This window comes from Carlito syrichta, unplaced genomic scaffold, assembly GCF_000164805.1.
Source record: "Carlito syrichta isolate Samal-C Ts95f unplaced genomic scaffold, Tarsius_syrichta-2.0.1 Scaffold316474, whole genome shotgun sequence".
Taxonomy (NCBI): Eukaryota; Metazoa; Chordata; class Mammalia; order Primates; family Tarsiidae; genus Carlito; species Carlito syrichta.
In genome coordinates, this window is record NW_007260570.1 from 333,007 (window position 1) to 346,103 (window position 13,097).

Here is a 13,097-nt window from a genome sequence, read left to right on the forward strand (position 1 = left end):
CCCGGCAGGTCGAGGCTGCGGTGGGCGGGAGCGGCCACTGCACTCCAGTCTGGGCGACAGAGTGAGACTCCAACGCAAAAAAAACAAAAACAAAACAACAAAAAAAGCAGAATGTTGGGCTCCATCCCAGACCCATTAAATCAGAGTTTGCATTTTAACAAGACTCCTAGGTGATTTTTCTGCACATTGTTTGAAAAGCACTGATCTATATCAGAATGAGGCAATGCTTGTGGAAACAATTTCTAAATTAGGCACTAATTTAAAAGTAAATGCTTTAAAAAAAAATCACACAATATATGTTCAAACCAATTAGGAGTCCAGCACAATGCTGCTCAAGAAACTAGGGCTTGATAGGTATTTTTGAATGAGTGATATCTATACGAGTAACTAACATTAGCTGAGCACTTACTATGTGCCAAGTAATATATGAGGCTCTTTGCATGTGTTAACTCATTTAATTCTCACAGCTACTTATGGGGTAGGTACAATATTTTAATTTTTTCCATTTTGTTGATGAAGAAAATATTGAGAGACAGAGGCTTAATAACTTGCCCAGTGTCTCATAGCTAGCAAGAGCTAGAATAGAGAACCCAAGTAACTAGGTTCCAGAATTCATGCATTTAATTGCTGCCATGGATTGGAAGGATGAATGAAAGAATGGTTCCCCAAAACCCAAGCTGTTTACCTGAATCTGTTTCCAGATGATGCACCAAGTTTTCTGAGGGAAATAGAAATAGAAATCTGTGACTTATTTCTTACAGGCACCACCAAGGGCCGGGTGTTCTGAATACAATGTGAGGACAGGGATGGGAAAAGGCTCGGCTTCTGCTGTGCTCTAGTGAGAGAGAAGTGGTGGTCCTCACTCACCTTCCTAACTCTCAGTCCAGTGCCTCTCCTTAGGGAGTGGAGGAGATGCTCTAGGGGATGAGGCCCCTGAGTGAACTGGGGTCACTAAGGGATGGCTCCGGGAAAGGAAAATGTCTTGAGCAGTTTTTGAGGGTGGAGAAAGATGGAGGTGAGTGGAAGGTAGGAGGGCAATTAACAGGAGTGAGAAAGTGGCGGGTCCCTCCCCTTTACCCGAGAATGTCCTCATCATCTCTGGGAGGGCGAGTGTTTTTCTGTGGAAATCGCGGATCTTCTTGGCAAGATCAGGAGAAATGGTCTCTGGACTCACAAAAGTTTTCGTCTCACACCTGCAGACAAGTTGGTAACCAGTTAAGTCCAAATTCCAAAAATAATGTTTGGATGATACAGACCAATGAGGCTAGAATCAGAATAAAGAATGGTCTTGGGTCTTTGGCGAATAATTAGACTGAGTATTATTTCTTTACTTTTGCTGGAAATGTATGGTTACTCAAGGAATAGGCATTTCAGTTAGATCTAAGGGGAACTAATGGTAACCACGCCTCAAGAATGGGAGGTAGCCCTTTAGGAGAACGTTTGGGACTGTGGGGGCCGGACGGAGCCAGAGATCATTACCCCTATTAGCCACTAGAGGACAATATGGTACAATTTAAAGGACTGCCTTAATGGATTCTTCCTCATTTGTGGACTGACATTTTTAAGGGGAAAGAGGATAGAAGGGAAGGGAAAAAAAGATAAAATATATATCCCAAAGAAAAAGCCCCTGATTCTGGCCCTAGGGCAGTCCTCGTTAAGCACTGGCTGTGTGGCCTTGAGCAAGCTATTCACATCTTGGGTCTCCACTTCATTAGACTAGAAGAATTCCTGGTCTAAATATCTAACAGTCTTTGAAAAGTATGTTTGGGGACCTCCTGACTCATGGACACTTGGATTTATTCCCTCCCTACACATAAATAGGCACAAAGCACGTGGCAGGTGTTCCTACGTCTTTTTTCATCTCTGTGCAGACTGCTAATACTTATAACAGAGAGGAAAGGAAGGGGCATCCATTTACAATGCCTCCAAGCTCCTAGGGCTGTCCTTTCAAAGTAGCATTAGCAAATTCTGAAGGAAAAAGAAGTTAAGTTGTAAAAATGAAAGAAAGAAAAGGGCAGTCTTCTCAGGTTCTATGCCTATCACAGTTTATAGAAAGTATTTCCCCTTTTGAACTACATTTTTTTTTTTTTTTGAGTTGGAGTCTCACTCTGTCGCCCAGAGTGCACTGGAGTGCAGTGGCCGCTCCCGGCCACCACAGCCTCGACCTGCTGGGCTCCGGCGATCCTTCCACCTCAGCCTTCCGAGTAGCCAGAATTATAGGCATGCGCTACCACGCCCAGCTGATTTTTTGATTTATTGTAGAGATGAGGTCTCGCTGCCCAGGCGGGTCTCGAACCCGCGGGCTCAGGCAATCCGCTCACCTCAGCCTCCCAAAGGCGCGGGATTACAGGCTGAGCCACCGAGCCCGGCTATCGAATTACATTTTAAATGGTGTTAGAGACCGACTCAGGTACTAATAATATCACGGATTAAATAGATGTTCCCAGATCACCCCAAAAACATGATTATTATTTGCAACTTCACTTCTAAGGGAAAAAATTTGCACTCAATACCAACCAACTGGTTTAAAAATAAGCCTTTAGTGCCGGGCTCGGTGGCTCAGCCTGTAATCCCGCGCCTTTGGGAGGCTGAGGTGAGCGGATTGCCTGAGCCCGCGGGTTCGAGACCCGCCTGGGCAGCGAGACCTCATCTCTACAATAAATCAAAAAATCAGCCGGGCGTGGTAGCGCATGCCTGTAATTCCGGCTACTTGGAAGGCTGAGGCGGAAGGATCACCGGAGCCCAGCAGGTCGAGGCTGCGGTGGCCGGGAGCGGCCACTGCACTCCAGTCTGGGCGACAGTGAGACTCCAACTCAAAAAAAAAAAAAAAAAAAAAAAAAAAAATAAGCCTTTAGAGCATAACCTTAAGTTTGGACTGTTTATGTATGAGTGAATGAGACAAGTGTATCTCTCACTGTAGCCATCCATAAGGGGAGGTGGGTGGTTGGTGAGTGTCTCCTCCCTGCCCCCCCGAACACCTTCAGGTGGGACTGGGTAGTGGGCCCTACCTGCTCTGGTTGACTCTGATATCCTACAAAAGAAAGACAAGAACAGACACTTAATTTCCACATGTCCTTCCTGTCAGAGATTCTGTACATCCATTCTTACTTCAAATATCAGCTCAAAACTCTCCTCCTCCAGAGAGTTGTATCTATTTAATTACCTACTCATTAGACTGTTCTTTTACAGCAAGCTTTCTTTCTAATTTGGGACTCTGTAGTCAGTTCATTTATGCTGGTTCTCTCTCTCAGCCTTATCCTTGAGTCATCAGCTGGACCTGATGTGACCCAGAATCACATAATGACAAACACAACAGGCACCATTTATTGAGTTGTGTATGTACCAGGGACCATGAGAAGCATTTTGCATGGATTGTTTCTTATAATTTTTGCAACAACCCTATAGGGAGGTGCTATTAGTATCTCCATTTTAGAAATTGAGAGATTCATCCGAGTCACATAGTTGGAAGAGCCAGCACTCAAACCCAAGACTGTCTGACCTCAAAGCCCTTAACATGACCACAGTGTATGACTTATGCAAGTCTTCAGTCCTTCTGGATCTGCAACTCCATAACCTCTCTGGACTAAAGGAACCAGATAACCAACAGTCTTTCCCATTGGAAATAATAACTACTTCCCTTTCCTATCTCCCTCCAGCCTACAGCATGGCACTCCCTTCTTATAGAATCACTTTCCAATCCCACAAGGGAGTGAGGGTGTCTCTCACTTGTAGAAGCTCACTTGCTGGTCGCTGACACTTCTCTTCCAGCTCCTTGACCTGAACTTCAAGCCGGGTAACCTCCTCAGAGATCTTTGTGTTGTACTCATCCCTCTCCTTCCAGATCTGCTGCTCCAGCACCCTCAGCCTGGCCAGCAAGAGACAACGCTGTTCCCCTAGCTCCTGCTGCAGCCTCTCAAAAGCTGCTTCTACCTGTTGCTTCTTGTTTTCAATCTGAGTCTGCAAGAAATAGAAAGACAGACATTAGGAAGGTGCTCAGAGCTGGCGTCCAAAAAGATCATCTGTATACTTATTAGGAGGAACAGGAAGTAACTATTATAGTTCCAAGTAACTAATTCAATGGTAGAAGTAGATGAACTTACCAATGATGAGTGCTGTGCTATTGTCTTAGCCAGAGATAATGATAATAATGCCACATTATGCTCTCAGAGCCATGTTGAATGTTTCAAAAATCTTTCCACAACTATGATAACTTCTTAACCCTATCATACCTTCTTAGAGTTAGGTGGAGATGAGTGTAAGTCACTTTTAGAGAGCAACTGAGACAAAAGGAGTCAATGCAACTTAGTGGAAGAGTGTGTGATGTTGGTTTTAGCCATGGAGGTCACCATCTATATAGGTCATACTTGGATGGAAGTTGAGGGATGTGGGAGGGATCATCCTGTTCCCACACTCTGTCTCCAGAGTAAAGTTACCAGAAATTCCCATACTGTGATTTCCTCCTTGATAATTTTGTAGCAAGAGAAAAGAAGTACGAGGGAGTCAGATATAGCCACACCATTAGCCTGCTGTCCTCAGGGCCAGCCTTGTGGTCAGGACTAGAATCCAGACGCCAGTATACACCTTCTGACCCCGAGTTTTCATCTGAAGGTGGTGTGTTCAGGCAGGCAGACAGAGATGGAAAGAGCAATGGACTAAATATCAAGAGACCCAGATTCCAGTCTTTTCATCATTAACTTGGGCTTTGCCCAAGTGTGGCTTTGGAAGCATCACTTTTTGGGACCTCAGTTTTCTGCTCTGTAAAAAGTGGCAGATAAGATGGATTTTGGATTAGAAGACATCAGACCCACTTCCAGCTGTGACGTTCTGAGATTCCAAATGCCTTTGTGCAGAAGCAAGAAGGTGAATGAGAGCAGTTTGCTAATCCAGTTCTTCCCAGGCAGGCAACAGATACCAACAAACAGGCTCCCCAGAGTCTGTTACGAAAACCTATAAAGGAAAAGGTGGCCAATGTCATGGCCCTTACCAGAAGCACTTGGAGCTTCTGGTCTTCTTGACACTTTGTGTCCTCAATCTCATTTTTCTCTGTGCTCAGAGCTTCCAGCCGACTCTTAAGACGATCCTGTGAGAAGAATGGGCAGAAAGAGGTGACTGAATTAGTAATTCAATGCACAAATATTAATTGCCTACCACATTCCGAGCACACTATGGAGTGCTGAGGGATTCGAAGGTGAAAAGGACCCAGTTCTTGTGCCTGAAGAAACCACCATCTAGGGCAGGTCACGAGTGATTAAAATAGATAAACAGCTGGGCTCGGTGGCTCAGCCTGTAATTCTGCGCCTTTGGGAGGCTGAGGTGAGTGGATTGCCTGAGCCCACAGGTTTGAGACCCGCCTGGGCAGGTGAGACCTCATCTCTACAATAAATCAAAAAATCAGCCGGGCGTGGTAGCGTGTCCCTATAATTCCGGCTACTTGGAAGGCTGAGGTGGAAGGATCGCCGGAGCCCAGCAGCTTGAGGCTGTGGTGGCCGGGAGCGGCCACGGCACTCCAGTCTGGGCGACGGAGTGAGACTCCAACTCAAAAAAAAAAACAAAAAACATAAATATATATATACACATATATATATGTTTTTTTGTTTGTTTTTTTGTTTGTTTATACATATATATAGATAAACAAATGCAATAGTCAAGATGTGCACACAATGAGATAGAAACACAGACGACAGTTCTGCTCAAAAGGCAAAGGGAAGGTTTTAAAAAGCCTCAAACAAGCCGGGCTCGGTGGCTCAGCCTGTAATCCCACGCCTTTGGGAGGCTGAGGTGAGTGGATTGCCTGAGTCCACGGGTTCAAGACCCGCCTGGGCAATTTGTCAAGACCTCATCTCTACAATAAATAAAAAAATCAGCAGGCATGGTAGCGCGTGCCTGTAATTCCAGCTACTTGGAAGGCTGAGGCGGAAGGATCGCCGGAGCCCAGCAGGTCGAGGCTGCAGTGGCCTCTACCTGGAGCGGCCACTATACTCCAGTCTGGGCGACAGAGTGAGAATCCAACTCAAAAAAAAAAAAAAGCCTCAAACATTTCCAGTGGACCCTGAAAGATAAATGTCCAGTTGGCTGGAAAGGGAGAGAAAAATACTAATGCCTCTGAACTGTATACTTAAAAATGATTAACATAGTAAAAGCGGCAGGGGGTGAGGGGGAGGTAGGTGGGTAGGGGAGGCAAAAGGGTGGGGAGATGAGGATAGAAGAGTGTTCTAGGAGGAAGAAACCATGTGCAAAAAGTATTAGAAGAAAGAATGAGCTGGGCTCGGTGGCTCAGCCTGTAATCCCGCGTCTTTGGAAGGCTGAGTGGATTGCCTGAACCCGCGGGTTCAAGACCTGCCTGGGCAACTTGGCGAGACCTCATCTCTACAATAAATCAAAAAATTAGCTGGGCATGGTAGTGCGCACCTGTAGTTCCAGCTACTCGGAAGGTTGAGGTGGAAGGATTGCCGGAGCCCAGCAGGTTGAGGCTGCGGTGGCCGGGAGTGTGCCACTGCCCTCCAGCCTGGGTGACGGAGTGAGACTCCAACTCAAAAAAAAAAAAAAAAAGGAGAAAGAATGAATATGACAGTTCAGGAAATAACAAGGACAGCTGAATCTGGCTAGACACGTGGCACCTTGAGGAGGGCTGCTGAGAGATGAGACAGGACAGAGGGGCAGGATCCTGACTGCAAAGGACCTTGAATGCCTTGCTAAAAACATTGGATTTTCTCTGGGCACTAGGGATACATGGAAGGATTTTGAGCAGAGGAGTGATAGGATTGCCCTTGTGTTTTAGGAGGATCTGCCCCCCAGCAGATTGAAGGGTGACTGGAAAGGGTGAGAATGGAGACAGGGCATGGTTGGAGATTGCAAAGTCTGGGTGAGAGGTGATGAGAGCCTGGATGTGGGGATAAAGTAGAATTCAAGAGATGTTTTGAGGAAACTACTTCCAGAGCTGGTGATTGAATAACAAGAGAGAGATCCAAGAAGCAAAGAGAAACAGCGTCCCCAAGGCCAGGTGGGAAATTCTCCTAGTGCTGCACAACTGCCGCCCTCTTCTTTCTCAATAAGAAAAGCAGCATATGCAGGTTGCTCTTCCCTGCGTTTCCCTCTCATGTAGAGCTGCAGTGGGCAGGGCCTTGTAAATCCCACAACCAGTCTGGATCATGGGATAACAAGTTCACCCTACCCATAACCTGCAGGGGAGCCCATTGGCACTGGGGCCCTCTTTCTACACTTAGTGAAGGCCATGGCTACAGTTTGTCGCACTCCGACTGCGTGGTCCTCTGAGGGCTGGAATGGAAGTTCTCCCTGAGACCAGGGACTCCCATGCATCCAAGTGGAGCTGCATCCCCCTTCAGTCTGGGCGTGTCCCCAGTGGATCGATCCCCTGACATGGAAGCCTGGCTCTTCATCCAAATTCTTTCCACCCACAACAGGATGTTGTCCTGTCCCAAATCAGCCCAAGGTAAAGCCTTGTTGCTGCTTCTTCTTCTTTTTTTTTTTTTTGAGTTGGAGTCTCACTCTGTCGCCCAGACTGGAGTGCAGTGGCCGCTCCCGGCCACCGCAGCCTCGACCTGCTGGGCTCCGGCGATCCTTCCGCCTCAGCCTTCCAAGTAGCTGGAACCACAGGCGCGCGCTACCACGCCCGGCTCATTTTTGATTTATTGTAGAGATGAGGGCTCGCCAAATTGCCCAGGCGGGTCTCAAACCCGCGGGCTCAGGCAATCCACTCACCTCGGCCTCCCAAAGCGCGGGATTACAGGCTGAGCCACCGAGCCCGGCTAAGCCTTGCTTCTTACCCGGTAGGGCTGAATGGCCTCATCAAGGAACCCCACAGTGTGCGCCTGGTGGGAGGGGCCCTCCCGGCAAAACACACAAAGGAACTCAGCATCGTTCTCGCAGAAGAAGTAGATCTTCTCGCCGTGCTCCTCGCAGTAGGTCTCCCCAAGCGGGCCCAGGGGCACGGGGGCCATAGGGGTCTCTGGGTGCTCCTCCTCCGTGCAGAGCGGGCAGAGCAGGACCTTGCCCGAGGGTTGGGCCCCCATCGGGGAGGGTAGGGGCAGGCAGTGCCGGCAGAAGGTGTGTCCACAGGGGACTGTCACCGCATCCTCCAGGGATCCCGCGCAGGCGGGACAGGTGGCAGCCTCGTGGACCACCTGCAGGGAGGGGGATGAGGGCATCACGGTGCCTTTTCCAGCCTGTCAATTCAGGCCTCTGCCTCGGTCCGCACGAATTTCCTTTCCCTGAAATTGAGTTGCATTTAAATGAGTCACCGAGGAAAAGGACTACGAGGCTGGGGGTGGGGGTTGGGGGGAGTAGAGACAGAGAAAGAGAAAGGAATGTCAGCATAGGGAAGTCACCCCTGGCTCCGCCTCTTGCTCCCCAGTACCCTCAGCCGCCACCCATCAGCTGTGTGGGTCCAAACTCCAGGGCATCTCAAATTACCCAGCATTTCTTAGTGGCGACCAAGTAGCTGGTTCCCCACTCCTTCTGGTTCCTTCTGGTTCCTGGGGTGGGGAACAAAGCACACCATGAGGTCACAGGGAGATGGGATTTCCGGGAATCCCTTGTGGGTGGGAAGAGTTGGGGTGGAGACACTTCCTGTCAGATTGAGCAGGTGGGAGCCATAAACTTCGGGCTCTGAGGCGGGTCTGCAGCATCAAAGTCCAGACTGGAGTGAGAGGTGTTGACTTCCTGAGACTCTGGGTGGGGCGGTAGCGGGGAAGGGGGGTGGGGGGAGGCTGTTCAGATACTGCAGGTCAGGATATAAGAATTGCTCATGGTTCCCTTCTTCTGCTCTCCTTTCCTCGCCTCTTCTCTTTTGCCCTTGCGGAGTTTCCTGTCCTCCTAAATTCCCCACCACCAGCACCACAGACCCCACTGGAGTTTGAGTAACAGTGGGCTTCCACTTTATTTTTTTTTACTGTGGGTGAGAGAAAGCAAGAAACCATAAAGCAAATGACTTATATTGATAAACGCTGGAAAACAGTAAGTCAAAAAGATAAATAGTTTTAACCACATTTATCTAGGGTTTTGTATTTTTAAATTATTACATCTGATTTGAATAACATCCCTCTGGGCAAGTATCATTATTTTTATTTTTCAGAGAAGGAAATGTAAACTGATTGGTAAGGTGACTTTCCAAAGGTCACATGTGAGCTGGAGAACTACAGGGCCAGGGACAATCCCAGTCTCCTGGCTTCAAGCCTGTGCTCTTCCCCTGTGCCAAGACTAAGACCTAACCCCACAGTTCATTCACTCGCTGCACCTGTGGATGAAACCAGGCCCGTCTCCATTCTCCCACGAGTGATCAGCCCAGCATCCTTCTATTTTTACTCCAACTACTTTGTGCACCTCTTCCCCTTCCCACCCTTCCTTCACCCTCCCCTCCTAGAGGGCAGCCCTGGAGTTACATTGGCGTGAGCACGGAAATGTGGCCAGGCTGAACTAAAGTGTGCTGTATGTGTAAAACACACACCAGATTTCAAAGTCTACACGCACATGTTTTAAAAATGTAAAAGATCTCATTAATAACTTTGTATATGGATCGCATATTGAAATGACAATATTTTGGAAATAATAGGGCTAAATAAAAACATTATTAAAATTAATTTCATCTGTTTCTTTTTACTCTTTTTATACGGCTACTAGGATATTTTAAACCACATATGTGGCTTGCATTGCACTTTTATTGGATAGCAATTCTTGGAAGACACACAGATCTGACTGCAAATTACAGTCATTCACTTTCCTCCTTGCATGGCTTGGGCAAGCTAAATAACTTGGCTGGGCCTTAGCTTTCTCGTTCGTAAAGTGGAGATCCTAACAGCACCAATGATGTGGAACAGACAGGAGGAATAAATAAGCTCCTATGTTTAAATTGCCTGTATCAGTGTAAGGTATATAGTCATCACAAATAAATGCTGGCCATGACTAGTTTCTTTCTCCTCCATACAGAGAACATTCTAACCACTTTTGAAGCTTGTGGCAGTTCAGTTGGGACATCACCACTGAAGTTGCCGGTGAGTGTGGTGTACACCCGGGCACAAGGACCTTATCTGAATCTCCACATTCTCCTGCCCACTGATGGGCAAACCCTGGGCTGGCTGATATCTCCAATCTCCCTGGAGACAGCTGGCCATGTTGCAGGGAGGCTGGGGTGGCACCACCACTGGGTGACCCAGTCTCCCTCCTGCCCCCAAAAGGATATCTCTTCTAAAAGTGGATCGTTGAGACCTCACCACTGTCCTTCTACTGTGAGTGTCTCTGGATAGACAGAAAGGCACTGTGAGCCCCAGGTCATGGTCATCTGAGGTCATCTCTGGAATGCTGTGAGCTCCTCTTCCTCCCCTTCCTCAACTCTTCTCCATCCCTGCTGTTGGCAGAATAACAGAACCCTGGCCGCCAGAGATGCAAGTGGGTGCCTTGTCTGTGTGTGTGATGATGCGAGTATCGGTGCATATTTAAGATGTGTCTGTGTCCAACCTGGGCACCTGTGAGTGTGTGGTGTGTGTCCTCCCTGCTCTCCCAGACTTTTCTCCTCAGCCACGCTGAGAGGGCGACTTTGAGGAGGCCACAGGCCCAGCAACACCAGCATGGCTGCAGCTGCCTCTGTGACCAGCCTGGCAGATGAGGTCAACTGTCCCATCTGCCAAGGCACCCTGAGGGAGCCGGTCACCATCGACTGTGGCCACAACTTCTGCCGTGGCTGCCTCACTCGCTACTGTGAGATTCCGGGTCCAGACCCTGAGGAGTCCCCCACCTGCCCACTCTGCAAGGAGCCCTTCCGCCCTGGTAGCTTCCGGCCCAACTGGCAGCTGGCCAATGTGGTGGAGAACATTGAGCGCCTCCAGCTGGTGTCCACACTGGGCTCGGAGGAGGAGGATGTCTGCCAGGAGCACCGAGAGAAGATCTACTTCTTTTGTGAGGATGACGAGATGCAGTTGTGCGTGGTGTGCCGTGAGGCTGGGGAGCACGAGGCCCACACCATGCGCTTCCTGGAAGATGCGGCAGCTCCTTATAGGGTAGGAGAGGGGGCCTGGGGATCCCACAGTGGTTAGTGAGACTAGACTGCACTAAGAGAATCAGAACAGAGTTGTAGATTATTGAGCCTGCCCTGGGGCCGAATTCTTTCTCCTTGCTTATATGATCACCCAGGCAATGAATCCAGGCATAGAAAATCATGTGTTTATGTTTAATGTTTTCGAGTGTGTTCTGTGTTGTTTACTTGTAGGCAGTGCATAATGGGAACTCAGTAAATACTTGTTGAATGAATGGGTGAACACAACATGCATGTGTGTCTGTGTGCTATATCAGGTGTATCTAAGATTTGTATTTGAGAAAGTGATTGCACAAATAATGTGTATATTTGTTAATGTTTGCATGCGGATAAGCATGTACAGTGTGTTTGGGTGGGGGCCTGAGTATATATGTTCTTGATTGTGTAAGTGTAACTGTTTGAGAGTTCCTGTTTCTAAATAAATTAGTGTTTACATATATGCAGGTTGGGTAAATATATGTGGCGTGTCATTTTATTTGTCATTAAATGAGTGTGTGGTGGTTTTAGTTATTATGTATTGTGTTTTAGTACAAGTGAATTTCTTTTTTCTTTTTTTTTTTTTTTTTTTTGTGTTGGAGTCTCACTCTGTCGCCCAGACTGGAGTGCAGTGGCCGCTCCCAGCCACTGCAGCCTCGACCTGCTGGGCTCCGGCGATCCTTCCACCTCAGCCTTCCAAGTAGCTGGAATTACAGGCATGCGCTACCACGCCCGGCTGATTTTTTTGATTTATTGTAGAGATGAGGTCTTGCTGCCCAGGCGGGTCTCGAACCCGTGGCTCAGGCAATCCACTCACCTCAGCCTCCCAAAGGCGCGTGATTACAGGCTGAGCCACCGAACCCGGCTACAAGTGGATTTCTTAATTAGTTAGCAGTTGATGGTGAGAGTGCCATATGTATTTCTGAACATAAATATGAACTTTTCATTTATTCATATAAGAAACTTTTATGTGTGTAACCTGTTCCTAACTCTATTTTAGAGAGAACAAGTCATAGAATAAATCATCAATTATTTTTGCATTATCCAAGTTTCTTCTCTCCTCCAGAATCTTACTTAGATAATTGATTCTAGTAGCAAGGAAAGGTTGCCATTTGCACATGTTCCCTCTAAAATGTGTTGAAAACTTGGAATAATTTCAGTGAAGGGAATATCAAGCTCAGGACATATCCCATATACCATTCACCAGAAGCAAAAGAAAGTAAGATGTTTAATTTGAAGAAAGGCTCAAGTGGGGAAACCAAGTCACAGCCTCTAAGGGCACATAATAAAGGGGGAAAGAGCCCTGATCAAAATCCTTGAAACACAAAGCAAGAAGAGCAAAACACAAAGAGAGTAAGCTGTCAGGTGGTGAAAGCTCAGACATTGTCAGCTACGGGAGAGACTTCTTTCCTGGGGTCACTGCATTCCTGGAGGCAGGGGATTAGATGAGATGACACCTCTGAACAAATCATTTTTTCCATCTTAAGTATTTTGTGCTCCATCTCCCCAGGAACAAATACAAAAATGTCTTAAGTGTCTAAGAAAAGAGAGAGAAGAAATTCAAGAAATTCAGTCAAGAGAAAATAAAAGAATACAAGTCCTCCTGGTAAGTTATCACCCCTTCACCAGGTCCCTCCCCTTTCTCAGGTTTCGGTGTTTCCCTGAAAGTGGGCAACATAGCATTTGGTGCTTTGAAGTCATTCTGAGTTTGAGACTTGACTCTGACCCTAACTATATAACCCAAGCAACTCTCTATTTCAGTTTACTTATCTGTAAAATGGAGGTTAAAAATCATCACTACCTCACTGAATTGCTGTAAGGATTAAATGAGATTGTGCCGTAAAGTAGTTTAGGGTTGTACTCGCTTCATATAAGATAGGAGGTAGTGTGTCCCCACCACCTCCCCCTATACCTGCTCTGAGCCCTACCTCCTTCAGAAGCTCCAGTAGGTGGTGCTGGGGCAATGCCGGACAGTCTAATTCCCAGAAATGAAATGGCAGGTGGAAAGAATAACATGCTGCAGCTCCAAATCTGCCTGGGGACCAGAGAAGTGTATGTGTTGGTGGGGGGGGGGGGC

General features: G+C 47.5%; 2 protein-coding genes across 3 annotated transcripts in view; one reads left to right on the forward strand and one right to left on the reverse strand.

The window, feature by feature from the left end:
- The window catches only part of LOC103277083 (tripartite motif-containing protein 15), a 9,200-nt gene extending 919 nt beyond the window's left edge, over positions 1-8,281 (reverse strand). The window contains exons 1-6 of the mRNA XM_008074516.2: positions 7,785-8,281; positions 4,985-5,080; positions 3,727-3,957; positions 3,009-3,031; positions 1,078-1,193; positions 673-718 (exon numbers count right to left, since the gene is read on the reverse strand). Coding sequence (XP_008072707.1) covers positions 673-718; positions 1,078-1,193; positions 3,009-3,031; positions 3,727-3,957; positions 4,985-5,080; positions 7,785-8,165 — 893 coding nt within the window. The 5' untranslated portion in view covers positions 8,166-8,281. The remainder of the gene's footprint in view (positions 1-672; positions 719-1,077; positions 1,194-3,008; positions 3,032-3,726; positions 3,958-4,984; positions 5,081-7,784) is intronic.
- A 2,230-nt stretch (positions 8,282-10,511) lies between these two features.
- The window catches only part of LOC103277070 (tripartite motif-containing protein 10), an 8,092-nt gene continuing 5,506 nt past the window's right edge, over positions 10,512-13,097 (forward strand). For both annotated transcript variants that reach the window (XM_008074504.1, XM_008074505.1), the window contains exons 1-2: positions 10,512-11,009; positions 12,531-12,626. In XM_008074504.1, coding sequence (XP_008072695.1) covers positions 10,581-11,009; positions 12,531-12,626 — 525 coding nt within the window. In that variant the 5' untranslated portion in view covers positions 10,512-10,580. The remainder of the gene's footprint in view (positions 11,010-12,530; positions 12,627-13,097) is intronic.